The 16707-nt window shown below is 37.1% G+C and overlaps 5 protein-coding genes across 10 annotated transcripts; 2 read left to right on the forward strand and 3 right to left on the reverse strand.

Annotated features, from left to right (window-relative positions):
- Window positions 1-356: 356 nt before the first annotated feature.
- L(2)k09848 (lethal (2) k09848) lies at window positions 357-2267 on the reverse strand. Its single transcript, XM_070669052.1, has 7 exons — window positions 2077-2267; window positions 1767-1917; window positions 1526-1621; window positions 1126-1435; window positions 938-1035; window positions 620-821; window positions 357-538 (listed from the first exon to the last, which is right to left on the reverse strand). Exons 1-7 carry the CDS (start codon window positions 2198-2200, stop codon window positions 461-463), a joined length of 1059 nt encoding a protein of 352 aa, XP_070525153.1. The 5' UTR covers window positions 2201-2267; the 3' UTR covers window positions 357-460.
- Window positions 2268-2612: 345 nt separating this feature from the next.
- Window positions 2613-6138, forward strand: Hsepi (D-glucuronyl C5-epimerase). 2 transcript variants are annotated; one of them, XM_070669055.1, is made up of 7 exons: window positions 2613-2876; window positions 3144-3477; window positions 3571-3632; window positions 3772-3900; window positions 3990-4703; window positions 4806-4993; window positions 5067-6138. In XM_070669055.1, exons 3-7 carry the CDS (start codon window positions 3582-3584, stop codon window positions 5596-5598), a joined length of 1614 nt encoding a protein of 537 aa, XP_070525156.1. In that variant the 5' UTR covers window positions 2613-2876; window positions 3144-3477; window positions 3571-3581; the 3' UTR covers window positions 5599-6138. The 2 variants fall into 2 exon arrangements, with proteins under 2 accessions (XP_070525156.1, XP_070525155.1); XM_070669054.1 differs by having other exon boundaries at window positions 2614-2876; window positions 3571-3698.
- Window positions 6139-6244: 106 nt separating this feature from the next.
- Window positions 6245-8912, reverse strand: LOC139109752 (neurogenic locus notch homolog protein 2-like). 2 transcript variants are annotated; one of them, XM_070669061.1, is made up of 7 exons: window positions 8840-8912; window positions 8331-8542; window positions 8135-8260; window positions 7818-7991; window positions 7430-7683; window positions 7064-7286; window positions 6245-6942 (listed from the first exon to the last, which is right to left on the reverse strand). In XM_070669061.1, the coding sequence occupies exons 2-7, from the start codon at window positions 8431-8433 to the stop codon at window positions 6572-6574; spliced, it is 1251 nt and encodes a 416-aa protein (XP_070525162.1). In that variant the 5' UTR covers window positions 8434-8542; window positions 8840-8912; the 3' UTR covers window positions 6245-6571. The 2 variants fall into 2 exon arrangements, with proteins under 2 accessions (XP_070525162.1, XP_070525163.1); XM_070669062.1 differs by having other exon boundaries at window positions 8331-8452; window positions 8840-8909.
- A 469-nt stretch (window positions 8913-9381) lies between these two features.
- Window positions 9382-13385, reverse strand: LOC139109750 (uncharacterized). 2 transcript variants are annotated; one of them, XM_070669057.1, is made up of 9 exons: window positions 13061-13385; window positions 12678-12828; window positions 12420-12601; window positions 12094-12336; window positions 11810-12001; window positions 11578-11684; window positions 11280-11502; window positions 10807-11207; window positions 9382-10669 (listed from the first exon to the last, which is right to left on the reverse strand). In XM_070669057.1, the coding sequence occupies exons 2-9, from the start codon at window positions 12823-12825 to the stop codon at window positions 10576-10578; spliced, it is 1590 nt and encodes a 529-aa protein (XP_070525158.1). In that variant the 5' UTR covers window positions 12826-12828; window positions 13061-13385; the 3' UTR covers window positions 9382-10575. The 2 variants fall into 2 exon arrangements, with proteins under 2 accessions (XP_070525158.1, XP_070525157.1); XM_070669056.1 differs by having other exon boundaries at window positions 13154-13384.
- A 144-nt stretch (window positions 13386-13529) lies between these two features.
- Ets97d (DNA-binding protein Ets97D) lies at window positions 13530-16269 on the forward strand. 3 transcript variants are annotated; one of them, XM_070669059.1, is made up of 6 exons: window positions 13535-13775; window positions 13882-14179; window positions 14320-14464; window positions 14534-14610; window positions 14780-15014; window positions 15118-16269. In XM_070669059.1, the coding sequence occupies exons 1-6, from the start codon at window positions 13738-13740 to the stop codon at window positions 15627-15629; spliced, it is 1305 nt and encodes a 434-aa protein (XP_070525160.1). In that variant the 5' UTR covers window positions 13535-13737; the 3' UTR covers window positions 15630-16269. The 3 variants fall into 3 exon arrangements, with proteins under 3 accessions (XP_070525159.1, XP_070525161.1, XP_070525160.1); XM_070669058.1 differs by having other exon boundaries at window positions 13530-13775; window positions 14320-14610; XM_070669060.1 differs by having other exon boundaries at window positions 13531-13810; window positions 14320-14610.
- The last annotated feature ends 438 nt before the right edge of the window (window positions 16270-16707 follow it).

Raw genomic sequence — 16707 nt, forward strand, 5'->3', positions numbered from 1 at the left:
CGTTGCATACAAGAACCAAAATACAAGCTCTATCGAGATGCGGTATTAATGATAAATGAACTGTACAATAAATAATATAAATGCTTACGGTAGTCATAATAAGCGACAGCGTACTATCCCTATTCCCTGATATCGTCCTGTTTTCAATATTTAAAATGAGAATACAGCTTACTAAGTAAAGAGAAGTATACTGTGATAGAAATGTTTCATTTAACGATTGCCTAAATTTCTATCATTTTTTAAATATTTTCTAAAATAATATACTCAAAAATGCTACTTATTACGTATATACAAATTGCAAAAAATATTGAAGTTATGTAAAAGATAAAAAATTAAAGTAAAACTTTTGGAGAGCATCCTTAAAAAAATTGTCTAAAATATATTTCGTATTTTTCATATAAATACATTTATATACATTTTAGTAAAACGTATAAAACAATAAATTTCAAGACTCTATGTCCTATTCAAACTTTTCCTCTTTTAGTAACGAGATATCTGACCTTATTACTAGACACGATAATCTCGATGTTAAATAAATCTGTAATATAGAATAAAATATATATATATACACTTGCTTTAAACGGAGTAATATTTCGAGAAATTAAAAATCAGAACTTACGCATTTGAGCATTTCTTTTGTGTTGATGTCGTGTATTCGCAAATGCCTGTCGAGACTGACACTTGCGACGTACGGATTAGTCTTGCTGCAAGTCACTCCGGTTACGCCACCGACAAATCCTTTATATGTATTTAACACTTTGCCTGACTTTCTCAGATCGATGAGGTTCAGCTTCCCTGTTGTTGACCCAACTATAATATGTCTAATATAAAGACATTACGAAATGAAATAGTACTGTGATATAAATGCATTACATTTATAATATTATTAACGGCTTCAAAGTATCTAACAATAATTTAATGTGCATGTAGGTCTTACTTTTCTTTAGGCGGAATGGCTAAGCAGGTCCAAGCTTCATTTTGTACCGTCATATGCAATACGGGACGTCTTTGGGAAGAGGGATCGTACAGGTATATCTTTATAATAAAAAGGTATCGATACTTGTATTTTCACGTTTGTAAATCATGTGCAAAATTAAGAAAAAAAAAAAAAAGAAAGGGTCTTACGTTTCCATATCTACCGACTGCGATTATCTGTTGGGTTTCTGGTAAGAAATTCAAATCCGATATCCAAATAGGTCTTCTCAAGTTCAACCAGTCGTGCGGAAGATTTTTCTCAAGGAATATCATTTCTCGCTTTTCCAAATCGTACATTTTAACTTTGTTCTCCTTTCCCCCGGTTGCTATCACATTCTTTCTCACGTGCGAGTGGCACATTCTGTTTAAGTTTTCTCCAGCATTGACCAGTTCCACTCCTTGTTTGGCAGCTGATGACCACAGGCTTACTATTCCAGATCCAACCGACGTTAAAATACACCTGAAAGAGAACGATCCATTGTTAATGCCAATATTCGCGTGGATAATTAGCACGCAAACAATCCATTGTCTTATGTCAAAATAATTTTACTCGTTATATTTTGATACTCCGTTGATACTTCCTTCGCCAATGTTGCAAAGAAACGATTGTGTCCGTATCCCACTATCAGAGTCGTAGATCTTTATTCTGTAGAAAAAAAAATATATATTATTTAAAATCACATTTTACATTTTAGTGACTGTTACATATTTTGTAACAGTCACTAAACTTAATCAGTGCAATTAGAATTATCAGAACTTTATCAGAAAAAAAAAAAACAAAGAGAAAACACCTTCTATCTTTTTTACCACACGCGACGAGAATCTCTCGTTCGTCGTCGTCACCCCATGCGATCCTAGTCACCCGGTCGTCCTCCTTTATACCCGCTAGCTCTTGCAAATTTTTTATTCTCGTCTCCTTCTTCGTCTCTCCGATTTTTATTCCTGCAATTTACATTTCACGAACTATTGAAAAATCTGTTTTAGCCGTTTGTTAAAAATGTCTATCAATCATTGACGGCGATTTCGCGAGGTAAATTATTATTTTCGGCAATCATTTTAACCTACAAATGCATCCAACTCGATCAGATTTTAAACATCTACCTTTGACGACGCCGGACGTGGCCCCCGCAAAAACGTCGAAAGTCGCCCTGTCGCTCATGACGGCCCGTCTTTTTTTTTTTCGCGCAACGAGCTCACGACGTCCGCTATCAAACACGTAAAACATGCACCGCGTACACGCCAATGCACGTCCACGTGCGGATCGCGCGGTGTGGAACGTTTTAAAAGCCGAGATACAGAGAGCCCAATTCGGAATCGCGACTTCCACGCGTACAGATACAGAGGCTCGTCCGTGTGAAGCCAGCGCTTCGGCTGCCGTCGGATAGAAGAAAAGGCCAGAGCTATACACTGTCTGTTCTATTCTTTCGCGGATCTGCGATAACTGCTGGCGACGCCGCGAAAGAATAGGACAGACAGTGTATAGCTCTGGCCTTTTCTTCTATCCGACGGCAGCCGAAGCGCTGGCTTCACACGGACGAGCCTCTGTATCTGTACGCGTGGAAGCCGCGATTCCGAGTTGGGCTCTCTGCTGCCGAAATAGGCGAGAAACCGGAGAAACACCTGAGAGAACGCACGCGCACCACGTCTCAAAAGTACGGCTGCCTCCGCTCCTCGGTCTTCGACTCGGAGCCCTCGGAGGCCTCGGAGACATCGGAGTTGGCGGTCATATGTTGTAACCGCGAGCCACGGAGTGTTCCAAGGGTACAAGACGGTACGGACGGACGGGACATCCTGAGCTGTCTTGGACCGAGTCGCGGCGCGAATGTAAATCACCTGATGACCTGAATCGCGAACGAAGACCCGTCGATGAACCTGCGCGAAGCACCGTCACCCGATCGCCGGTAAGCACCGATTCGATCTACGCCAAGCTTCGCCAAAAGATCTAGGATGGGTTCGACCAAGTTCCGACTTGATTTCTCAATTAGTTCGATACCTGTGTAACTTATTTATTAACATGTAAAATAAAACCAGGTGATTTGAGTTAAACGGTTAAATTGATTTGTCTCTGGGTTGAATCAGGTTGAATTAGTTGCTGGTTTAGTTAGTTGAAGCCTAGTCATCTACCATTACGGCAGAAAGTATAGGTAACTGATTGTATAATTTTGCAGCAAATTGGTTTCTATGCGGCGATGACAGTCACGAGAAAATGTTCCCATGCGTTACACACAGTCGTCCTCAAAAGGTGCATTTGCAGAAGAATGGCTTAGCCACTTAAATACTCGACGAATTAACGGCGATTTGGCATCTGAAAGGAATTAGTTAAACACTCGAAAGGATGTTCATTGTGTCTCATTTAAAATCTCATTTTTGATAAATGATAGTTAATTAATATATCAATGCGTCCGGAGAAACAGACACCGGAAAGGATGGATGCCGCAATTTTGAATAGCTTTTTGAAAATGAAATCATAAGATGCCGAGCTGTTCGTGACATCTGTGTCGCGTAAGTTTATTTAACAATCTGTATGATTAATGACTTAATTAAAATACTTATATAACGGTCCACAAAAAACTAAAGTGCTGTGTGTGTCGACAGGTTTTGGTGTGATGATGCGACTAAATTTTAAAACAACTCTACTTGTACTGGTTGTCGCAACAGTGAGTTTTTTATTGGCATCGTGGAATAATTGCGGAAGCCTATTGTTCCACACGGCAAAGCATAAAGTAAAACTTATTAAAAAAATGTTAACATGTTTATATGTATTAGCTTAAAGTAACATATTGTGTTTCAATGCAGGATCGTTCAAATACAGAATCGGGATATCAAGAGATAGATTGTCATATAAATGGCGATTATTCTGTAGGATGTCGCAAAGAAGGCGACGAAGTGTACATACCATTTTCATTTATCCATAAATATTTCGAGGTTAGTTGCACTGATGCTGGTATTTGATTGTACAGTATAGTACAGTATGGTAATCAGTATTATAATAAATCGTTCATACGATATTTCAGATTTATGGCAAATTAGCTACTTACGATGGCCTGGAAAGATTCGAATGGTTGCACAGTTACTCGAAGATTGTAAGTCCCAAGGGAAAGTATGATCCCCGAGGTGTATTTATGACTTTCGAGAATTACAATGTCGAAGTCAGGGATAGAGTTAAATGTATCAGTGGTACCGACGGTGTGCCGATATCAACGCAATGGGAGAGTCAGGGATATTATTATCCCACACAAATTGCTCAATTTGGATTATCACACTATAGTAAAAATTTAACCGAGCCTGAGCCACACAGAAAGATCATCGATGATACCGATAAAGTTAAGCAGAACTGGAACGTTCCTCAGGGCTCGGTTATGAACAGAGTGTATGACAAGCAAGTTAATAGTTACGTCCTAAAATTTGCTACGCCGGAAACGAGCACGTCTGGGATTTCTTTAAACTTGGATCATGTATTAGACTTTGTATTGAAGTGGGATTTTAATATTAAAGACAATGGAAGTGTCACGGTTGTATTGCAATCAAGGGAAAAGAAAGAGATGTACTACCTTCACTATGTTACCAACAATTTAGTATTGTATAATTATAACAATCATGTGCACTATGGAATCGGACAAACTAATCATCAATGGAAACGTCTTACTAGAGATCTCGTAGTTGATTTACAAAAAGGTCTTTATTTGAATGACAAAAGTAAGAAAAAATTACCCCGATCCAAATTAAAGGTGAACGTCGTTCAAACGATAATTTTATACAAGTATTTTGCTGGAATTTTTTTTTCGTTAATTATTTTTAAATAAATATATAATAAATTATGCTTATTTCAGGTAGTTAAAATTACCTTGTACGGTTCCGGTATGATTGACAATATGACGCTATCAACTAACGAGCATATGGAGCAATTTTACGATACAGCAAGGTGGTTTGTCGCCAATCAAAATATCACCTCTGGTGGTTGGCCGAATCCTGTCAGGAGAAAAGTAGCACCTGGAATGGCTATACTTGAGCCTGGATGGTATAATACATACATTTAACGAGGAAATTTAGTTGTAGAACTACATTTACAAGAGAAAAATATATGATTACAGGTATTCTAGCATGGGCCAGGGCCACGCGATATCGGTTTTAGCACGGGCGTATTATCATTCAGGAGAGGCGAAGTACTTACAAGCCGCTATCAGAGGCTTGCGACCTTTCAGACTGACATCCGCTAAAGGAGGAGTGGCTGCATTATTTCTAGGAAAATATATTTGGTATGAGGAATATCCTACTACTCCCTCTTCTTTTGTTCTAAATGGTTTTATTTATTCGCTTATCGGTCTCTATGATTTAAAAAGCATAGCGATAGGTAAAGACGCGGAAGAAGCGACTAGACTTTTCAATCAGGGTATGATATCTTTAAAGAATATGTTAATGTTATACGATACTGGTTCAGGTACGACTTATGATTTACGTCATTTCATGTTAAAAACAGCACCTAACTTAGCTAGATGGGACTATCATTCTACTCATATTAATCAACTTCTTCTTCTTAATTCTATTGATAACGATCCTATTTTTATTACGACCGCGGAAAGATGGATCGGTTATATGAATGGCAAAAGAGCTGCACATAATTAATTACGTATTCGAATATTAGTTTATTGCTATAAATTTTTGTTGTACTTATTTATTAGAATCATTTTATTTATATATTATTTTCATCGTTTTATTTTTTTATACTACAGATTTATCATTAACTTCATATCCATTCAAAGATACATATTTTAATCTTTGTAATTGAGTTACGATTAATAATTTTCTTTTTGTATAATATAATTAAAAATAATCATGTATGTATATGTAAATAAGCGATTTCAGACAAACCCCTTTAAATACTTGAACACTGAAGTGGACACAGTCTGTTTCAACATTAATAAACTTCGCATAACGGTGCTGCCAATAATTATGATAATTAATAGATAGCGTGATTTTTTCTTAACAGTCACGATATATTGTATAATTATATGTAATACATAAGAGATAATTGTAATCATTTATTTTTTAATAGCGTAAACAAGTAATTTTTCGTAAATTTCTCAACTAGTTTTATATCTATGAATTTGCACTTCCTAAATATAAATAATGTTAAATTATTCAATAAATATTATTTAATCATAATGCAATTTAAATTCTTTTATACTTATTTATAACACAAGAATGTAATGAAATGGAACTGAAATAGGCAGGAAAAAATTCGTCGTTTAGAAATCAATGTACTGCAATGTAAATCGTTACATTTCTGTTTTTATTAAGGATCGAAACTAGACTTGCGACCAGCCCGCAGTTTATAAAACACACAGAACACTTTGCGTGAGATCTACTCGGTGAACACGATTTGGAAGATATATTATCAGCGTAGCGTTACAAAAAAAAAAAAAATATATATATATATTACTCTGTTACACGACCTGCGTAAGGAATATAGGTGGTTAATTTCTTTTTATTCCCCGGTTTGTTTCTTCGTGCGTGTGCCCGAATATAAATTGGAATAGAAATTACGGTATTAAAACGTTGAGTCTTTTAAATGTGGGATTGGTTCCGTTTTGTGTGACTAGTAGTAGCGATAACGATAGGCGCGGCCGTAATTGTACACCGATTTGCTCTCGACCGGGTTACAGGTGTATAGGGCATCGCCTCTGGTCCCCTGCGGGCACGTGCAGACTGCGATATGACGTCGGGGCGTGCACACGGCACTCGGGCCACACTCGCGGCCGGTGCACGGGTTCCTACACGTGAAATCGATACACGCCCGACTGTCTGGGCATTCACTGTCGGTGAAGCACTCTCCACGTTGACAACTCGTCAAAGCGTTACCGATATATCCGGTAGGACATGTGCACACCGGTCTTTCTTTTCCAGTATCGTCGTGACCTGGCGTACAAATCGCGTTAATACCGCAGGGATTCGGTTCACAGAGATCACCTGAAAATATAAGAAACAATTTTGAAATTATTGCGTTTCCTTTTTCTTAAATATACCGGGAATTAATTGACTAAACAAGAAGAATACACCTCCGACTAATTAATTTATATTAATTACTTACGTGGTTCGAACAATCTGCAGCTGACGAAAGGATTGCCAGTCATATGTTTCGGGCAACTGCAAACGGGAGTAATACCGCGTAGGTGACAGTCGGCGTTCACGCCACACACGCCGTCGCAAGGATTCACACATTTCTGGTAGAGGCAGGCAGGCTTGTGTGACGGACAGTCGGAGTGGGCGGTACACTCCGGTCGACATGCAATATATGGATTTCCTGTCCATGTCTAGAACAAGAAATAGATAGATTCCAAATTGTTTTGATTCGTTTCATCATCGCGCTTAGTCAGACTAATATCCTTCAATATAAAGAAGAAGGAAAAAAAAACCAATTAATTAATTCTCGATGCATAAAGCGGAGGCGTCTTACTTTCGGGCAGGTACACTTCGCTTGATGATTGATAACTTCGCACTCTGCGCTCTCGCCGCATTTACACGGACTCTCGCACCTGTAAGACGACGAGCACGCGAGATGATGAGGACATTCGCTATCGCTCTCACACTCGTGTCGACACCCAGCCAAGGGTGAGCCTCTGTAACCCGGCAGACACGTACAGACTGGTACCTCGTTGACTACCTCGCACTGAGTGTTTTGCCCGCACGGGCTCGGCTTACAAGCAGCTTCTGTATCGCATTGAATATTTTTGACAATTACATTTTCGATAGAAGAGGAAGATAGCTTTAGGAATTATCTATCTATATTTTTATATTTAACAGGAGATAAAGAGAATACTGAGATTAGACGAAGTTGTACATACGTGGGTCAGCAACTTGGCAACCCGAGAACGGATCCCCGACGTACCCCGGGACACACTCGCAGGTGCCTATGTGATTTCTAGTCAAGCAGTTTGCGTTTAGCCCACATAGACCGACGCAGGGATCGACGCACCTGTTGTTCGTGCATACTTTATTGTACGGGCAATCGTTGTTGACTGAAACGTGATAAAAATGCTAAGTAGCGCGCTGATTTATGTGCGATATATAAACAAGAGTCGTAAATATAATTCCGACTTAATTAACACAGTATTAATTCCAGCATTTGCTCTTGTAGGAATTATATAATCGTTTTACTTACTTAAGCATTCAACTCGCACGCACCGCGCGAGCGGGTCTCCCATGTGTAGATTCAGGCACGAGCATACCGGTCGTCCCTCGCTCATCGTACATCTTGCGTTGGCGCCGCACGTGTAGCTGTCGCAACCTGCGGAAGATAAGGGTCAAATGATTCAGCGTACTTACTTCGGTTTGCGTAATAACGAGGCGGAACTTACTGGACGTCAGTACTCGCGACTGAACGTAATCAACATAATGACTGCCCTTCACCACCGCGGTGAACAGAAGCAGAAGCAAGGCTGCGGCTTGCGAGCACTGCATTTTGTCACTTTTCCGATATCTATGGTAAAAAAACGATGATGTTCTGATGACGGAGGTAGAAGAAGAACGCTCCTTCTCACGGTTCTTCTCCGATGGCGTAAATCTAATTCTGCGTGTCGATTTTTTCAAATTAAGAGACTTAATATTTCCTTTGATTTTAGTTGATAAATGAAACTCCTTTTCTCTTACAAGTATAGACAAAATGAGGGATGACTTTGAATTAGTAATTTCAATCAAAGACGGCTCGCGACTGGCAAATAATTTTACTTTGATTCTCAAGTGCGAACATCGACATTTGTATCACGCTAATAAAAATGATAAGTAACGGATAATTAGCGCGGCAAATGACGCAGACAGCGCGAGTAAAGGATAATGCAATGCGGTGAATAATGCATGAAGTTTTTACCCGAATAGTTGGATTAAAAATTTATCCGAACAATGGTCTGCTCGCAACTTAGTGCTCGATCGACACGAGGAAGACTAACCGATTACCCGCGATCGCGTAGACGACGCGAGGACGATCCCAGACCCCACCATCCGCGACCTTCAATCCCCCCTTCGAACTTCGCCCACACATGGCCCTGATTATTCCTCAAGGTATTCGATAAATTTCGCCTACGTATTTATAATGCGTTTAATTCCGGTTTTTTCGCTTCTTTTTTTTTTTTATTTTTTTTTTAATCCTAATTGACGCGGCATTACGTGTGCGCGACGGGTTTCCCATGGCTGAGCGCGCGATCGGAGCACGCACGTAATTATACGTTCATCCCGATTAGAATTGCACCGGTGGACTATAATGATATTCCATATTCGCGTGCAGTACAATACGTCGGTCAAAACAGGTATGAGTAATCACGCTGCAGCTTCGTATGCGGAGAGTTCCGCGACGGCGGAACCCTTTCGCGCCAAAAATGGATCTTCGCGGACACACAGCCTCGATCCCGCTACGGCGCAGCAGCAATCGGAGTAAATCCGGTATCGAGCTTTACACGTTCAACTGCAGATCACCGTTTTCCTATCGCGCGCAGCTTCTTCCGTCACGCTTCTAGGAATATGTTAATCTAAAACAAAAATGTGGAGAAATAAAAAAAAAAAAGTAAAAATGTTACGTCATATATGCAAATGTAAAGTGAATAAAATATGGTAATGTGCGCCAATATAACGTTGGCTTAGTGATCGCACGATCCCGTTTTTATTGTTCCAGAGAACGTAACGATGTCGCAATCGCGAAATGCAAAAGTTAATTACTTGCATATTTATCCATCTATTTGTCTAGTATTCATCGAGTTGTGTAAAACAAGTTGATCCGATAATGTGAATTTATTCCAAAAATCTATCTGTAAAATATTTCTGTGAATTGTAAATAAAAAAATTCTATTTATAAAACGGACAGTCGACTTATAAGGAAGTGTTCTGCTGTAGTAAAGACGTTGGAATGGATAAATTTGCACTATGCAAAATTTCCAAATATGAAAGTAATACGTATTAAAAAAAAAAAAACTCATATATTTAGGAAATGTCGTACAAATACATATATAACTTTAAATAAATTTAAAATACACACATTTTCTATATGGGACATGTATCTATGAACAGAATTGTTCATCGGAAATAGAAAGCTTGATTATTCTTTTGAATTTAAAAATGCAGATGCGTAAAATGCAATGTATTTTTAAATTATAATTTCTAATAAAAATTAAACATGAAAATAACTCTATAATTTTTAGAATGTAAACTAATAAACGAGAAAGAAAGAGATACGTGCTTGAAAAAATATGATAAAAGAATATAATTTTAAAATAAAATAATTCTTTGGTATCTAATAAAATTAATTGGTTCAAGTATTCTATTTCAAAGTGAACCACACTGTATGTTAAATAGATATCAATGTTGCTACTTATGTACATGGCGAATCTTTATGAATTTAAAATTGCTTCTGGTTGGTATACTTCTTTTATATAATTTGATACGTGGTATGTAATGGCTTTCTCCTACCTTTCGTAGTACAGATATGATACTTAATGTCATGTGATTAAATCCATTCTTTGAAAAGCATATTTCTAAATAAGAGATTTGCATTTACAGCGAGATACTTGAGCCAGAGTATAACCGTGCGTGATTATGTTCACTTCGTTTCGCATTTTATTGACACTTGTCCTGTGACTCTTTTAAGAACTGTTCGAAAGCGGTCGCAAGATCATCATCATAGTGTTCGTCAGGTTCATCTTCAGATGTCCTGTACCATTACGTAATAATATTAGTACATTTTAATTTGTTTAATAGAATATTAATCTCAAACAATCATTTTTGTTGAGATTATTTTATTATATTAGCTATTTTTATTGAAAATGCAGGTATAAAGTTATAACTTACCCTTCGTCAAAGTGCGATTGTGTCTGCGCTTCTAAAAACGCACTTTCTTCCGCAGATAGAATCTCGCCGTCAGGACCATACATGACTGGTTCATTAAATGGTATTTTCTGCGATACCGGCTGTTCTATTTTTGATGATACAGTGTTTATTTCGAATGAGTTGTAGTTTGATGCGCCCAAGTGATCGGGTTGTCGCTTGTTTAATAATGCATCGTTTGACTCGGACGAATCACAATTAGATGTATTTTTTCTCCAATCATTTCGCAACTCGTGAACTTTATTCACCATATTTCCTACATGAGTATTGTCCTGCTCGTTATTTACAAGTTCCGTTAACGCTCTCATCATATTTTCCATGTCTTTGCTTATATTCTTATCTTTCTCCAACACATGACCCGCCAACTGTGCGCCACACCAAATATTAGAATATAAATCGAAATTATTAATTTATTATTATTACTGTGTACAACTTACTTTGAGTGCTTGGCATATATATTTAACAGAACTTGGAGCTGGTTTTTGCAGTACCGTAGTAATGAATCGGACTAAGAGTTCTCCTAAGCAAAAAGTATATGACTCATCCATCTGCGCAACCAACTCTGCTAGAAACAATATCAGTCCATTGCACTTCCGTTCGTTTCGTTCTTCGGGTTGATTAAACCATTCGGACTCGAGTAATCCAGTCTCCCATTTACACCTAAAATAATATCATTAATATATATAAATCGTACATGTCTTATTACGTCGTATGTATTTTATTATATGGACTTACTGGAAGCATAACAAATCTTCAAATAACTTTTTGCAATTTTCGAAGCTAGTATCGAAATATTTACAAAATCGGGCTCCATTGTATCGAAAATTACTTTCGTTTATAGACTGAAAATAATAAAAAGTCAGTAACCACACATACCATAAAAAATAACATAATGCCCTGCTTGCAAATAAAATTGATTTAGCATATTTTGATGTGACAAAATAGCAGGTGAAAGAAATTTTTATACCCATTCGATTATGGTTGTCACAACTAATTGCAGACAGCCCAAGTTTCCACTCGATTTAAGCTTCTCTATAAATGGTGGAACTAAGCAATCAAACTTGGCAGGATTGACAATTAAAATGTCGATAATGTTGTTAACATCTTCATGCACTTCAATGTTGTAAGCTTCTTCTTTTTCGCTTTGTTTTGCCTCTTTCTAATTTAAATATGATTTATATATGTAAATGCTATCTAACGTTACTTTCCTATAATAAAGTAAAATTAAACTTTTTCTTTATTACTACTTACATCATATTGATCGTATTCGAAATAATTGCTGTTTCCTATGTTCGACGCTATTACTTTCGCTTTTGTGAAGTCATCATCAAGTACCTTTTTAACAGCATCTTTTTCACTAAACCTAGATATATCTGATGTATGCGATAATGGTGATGAATCATCCCCAATTAATGGAGATGCACACGGTGCTCCACGAGCTATTCTAATTCTGTCGTCCAAAGTTTTGGCCATGTGAAATGGATAAGCTGAAGGCTATTGGTAAATTCAAAATTAAAGTGATAAAACATAAATTAATGCATTAAAAACAAAAAAATGAAATAAAATAAATTACTTACAGAAGCAGAAGTTAAAGATGCATTAGTCTTTGCTGCAGAAGATTGTGCTAAAGACTGTGATGTATGAGATTGTAAGGATTTTGGAATAAATTCTGCTGCTTGTGGTGATAGCACAGATTTTTTTTCTTCTTGACTTGCAGTCGGCGAAAGGTTGTTCTGCGTACAAGTTTTTTGTCCAACTTCTGCACAGAAATAATTTTATTTTAAACCTAATAATCTACAAGCTTTTAATTTTATTATAATAAAAATAATGCTAACGTGTATTAGATTGACTACTAGTTGATGCACCGTGTGGTCGCCTAAGTTTTGTGTTTTCCTCAGATGCCCAAGTACGATGTCCACGTCCCACACCCACAAATTTTACCTTTTTCTCACCTTTTCCCGACTCTCCTCCGAAAGAATCCATTTTCTACAAAACAAATTATTGTTCATTTATTACAACGAGAGAATAACACAAAAAAAAGAAAACTATAAATTTGATATTTAGATCGTATTGGTACATGTTAAAAGTGCTTTCAATCCACATTTATTCATTAAAAGTAAAACAACCAAAGGGAAAGTAAAGCAATGAAGCACTGAGCATACGAGTGATTTGTAATCAAGAGCGAAACGTTAAAGCAATGCTTCCCAAAGATATTAACCGTAAAGAATTGTTAAGATTCCACTTTGTTGCTCCGTATTATGAAACCGAAATTATAACGTGATCGTCCTGCGCCACGTTGCACCGCGAATACCTTCGAGATATCAGTCCGCTTGCTTAGTCGATGTGGTCCTCGTCGAGTCACGGGCGAGTAGAGCAGCTTGAGCGATTCGGCACTTTTAATCAGCGAGAAAACGCAAGATCCGTGGGAGCCGGTTACACACGCACCATCGCAAACGATCGCAAGTGCGAGCCTCGTTGATTACATATCTCTTCTCTTGCGCAGCCTCACCCTCACACTCACGTGCACCTATACACACTCACGCGCGCTATACATCGCTTGTGCTCGGTCTGTTACCCGCAGTGTAAACCGTGTAAACTAGCCGAAGTGGCGTAACTGGCCGCGGTCAAGTCAGTTGTGAAGAACAGACGAATTTTATTACCAACGAAACTCGTTACGAGCCGCCACATGCGAGTGGGCCTAGGAGAACGAATGGCGTCTCTTCACTTTTTGCCCCGTGATCCTGTTCCGTCTGCAAACGTAAGAGTGCAAGAGCGAAGCGGAGCGTCTAATAATTCGAAGTGGTTGCTGTTGTTGCTGACGCGGACAATTGGTTGGTTAAAACGTGATTAGGAACACTGGCTCGGATTGGAAATCGGCCGCGTGTTCCAGTTAACATGGATCTGGAAAATCGTCGGAAAAGTTCTGAGAAAAGGTTAACGAGAGAGCTAATAATTTTCGGTTTATTAGGTATAATTTAATATGCGGAAATCCGTATCAGCTTTTCCGTGGCAATACAATTTGCTCCGCTTCTTCTTTAGCTTTGACACCGACGACGATTCCGAGTACGCTATGATACAGCAAATAAAAATGGAGCCAGAAACGATGTTTTCACCTGAAGATGATATTATGGCACAGCTGCAACAGGACAGCTCGGACCTGGAAGTTGAGCCCAGCTTTGCACTGGAGAATTCCCTAAACGGCGACTATTCTAACGACGGCGTGCTGCTGCAGCACATGGATATTAGAGAACCCTTGTCCACATTGAAAAATCTGCTGGAAGATAGACTCAGCATAGATTTAAAGAATTATTCATTTTGGTTACAAAATGCACAGATGGTAAGCGCCAAGATTTTATAAAATTTGTATTAAATTAATTTTTTTTTTTCGATAATAATAAAAAAAAATTTCTTTAAATTTATTTGACATTTGTTAGTGGACTTGATTTTTTTACCTTAATTTTTATATGTTTGTTACAGCTGGAAAGTCATAAAAATTTGGTTGATCAATGTGTTCAAGGAGAAGGATTGGTTCAAATTAATGTACAAATAAAGCCAGTGCAAAAACGTATTAATATAGTGGATGTTCTTAAACCAGCAGATGAGTATATTGAAGTGGATAATTGTATGTATTTATATATATTCATTTTTATTAATTTTATGACCTGTAATAAACGATTTTATTATTATGCAGCACCAGTATCTACGGCACAGGAAAATAAACGAAATGTTATAAAATGGATGATAGATGCACAATATAAAAAGGAGCAGGTAATTAAAACGCTAATGTAAAATATAAAATAAAGGTAATATGCAACTCGACCTTTCCGCCGTTGATTAAGAATGGCGCTAACTGCGAGTGGGAATAACGCCCTGATTTCGATCACTTTGCGATTTAAAAAATATATTCTAACATGAAGGTTTTTACTTTTAATGAAAGGAACGACTGAAAATACCAAGTGATCCGAGAGACTGGTCAGAAGCACACGTGAAACATTGGTTACAATGGGCCGTTAGACAATTCAACATAGTATCGTTACGTTTGGCGGATTGGAATATAACTGGAGCACAATTATGCAACCTTACAATGGAGGAGTTTCATGCAAAAGTGCCTCTTGATCCAGGGGATGTATTTTGGACACATTTTGAACTTCTTAGAAAATGCAAATTTGTCGGTGCGTTTATAAAAAATATATCTAGTATTATACCGTCCAGTAGAAATATTTGCTTGATAAAATTAATTTGTTGTGAAATTTATTCAATTGTTACTGTTTGCAGCCGTTGTACAAAAAGATGCACCGGATATGTCCAATGAAGGTGTTGTAGAGAAGTCCATTAAGGCACGAAATCAAAAGATAATCAAGTCGAAATCTACGGCAAACCAACAGACGCGCATAGTTAATGTACCATTGGACAATATTGATCCGATTACTATAGCTAGTTCTAGTCGAACCGTTAATAGTGGCCAAATCCAACTATGGCAGTTTCTGTTAGAACTATTGACGGACAAAGCCTATAGAGCCGAGATACAGTGGGTAGGGACAGAAGGAGAATTTAAACTTAATCAGCCAGAGGCAGTGGCGCAATTGTGGGGAGCTCGCAAAAATAAGCCGTCGATGAATTACGAGAAACTGAGTAGAGCTCTTCGGTATTATTATGACGGCGACATGATTTCTAAGGTCCATGGTAAACGATTTGTCTACAAATTCGTTTGTGACTTAAAGCAGTTGCTGGGTTATTCAGCGGCAGAGTTGAGTAAACTCGTTGACGAAGGAAGACGATATTTCTGATGAAACCATATTTTCAGTTACTACTAATAATAAAATAGATTGTATTGCATCTCGGCACGTTTTGCTGTCATTATTTTTAATTATTTTTATTTTAAATATATCAAGTATATATGCTCGGATATTTCTGACGTTTATATAATTTTTGATATCAATTAGAAAAGTTAATTAGATTTTGCAGCATGTACAAGCATATGTGACGCAATTGGAAACATAATTAAAACGATTCGAACATTACATCAATAATCAGTACATTTACGTATGTATCATGGATAATATTGTATATATATATATATCTTCACGTTCTTGTACATCACAAATATTCATTTAATTTTGACTATAATCAAGAACTAAGAAAACGTGTTATATAGCTATGCTAGATATCGCCTCATCAACTAAGGAGCTTGTATATAAGACAAATAGTGTATATGAGAAAAACAGTTGCAACACAAAGTTTAAAGTTGTTAAATGTATTTAATTAATATTGATATATTTTTTTATAATAGAAATATTAAAATGCAAAAGTTTAAGATCATGAAAAAGAGTATAAATATTTTATGAAATGCGCTTTAATAAAAGACGTGAAGACGTTATTGTAAACTAAAATTTTCGAATAAATGATGCGTCCTGTAAAAAATCGCAATATGTAATTTAAAAAAGTAATTCTGTTATTACGCAAACATCACATTTGTCTTCAGTATTCGAGTTGAGAGTAAAATTAAATTTAAGTTGTCGTTAATTATTTCTTAGATTGACGTCGAAACCACATCTCTACATATTTTTGTCTGGTATTAATGGCCAAGATATAAGAAATTGTAATATTTAACGAAGAATGACACTAATTTATATAACTATTTTTTCCGTGTATTAAATATACGAATTCAAAGGAATTTAGAAAAATTTAGGACTGGAAAAAGTAAAATAAGTTTTTGAGGTATACGCTAAAGTAGAGTTAAATAAATCTTCGTTTCCTCAACCACACAGTAATGTGAATGTGAAGATATAAAGGAAGAAAAAAAATTAACAAAAAAGAAGAAAAAAAAAAAAAAAAAAAAAAGATTACGCTAAATATGACGCGGCA

The sequence above is a fragment of the Cardiocondyla obscurior genome, linkage group LG18 (assembly GCF_019399895.1).
Source record: "Cardiocondyla obscurior isolate alpha-2009 linkage group LG18, Cobs3.1, whole genome shotgun sequence".
Classification (NCBI taxonomy): domain Eukaryota; kingdom Metazoa; phylum Arthropoda; class Insecta; order Hymenoptera; family Formicidae; genus Cardiocondyla; species Cardiocondyla obscurior.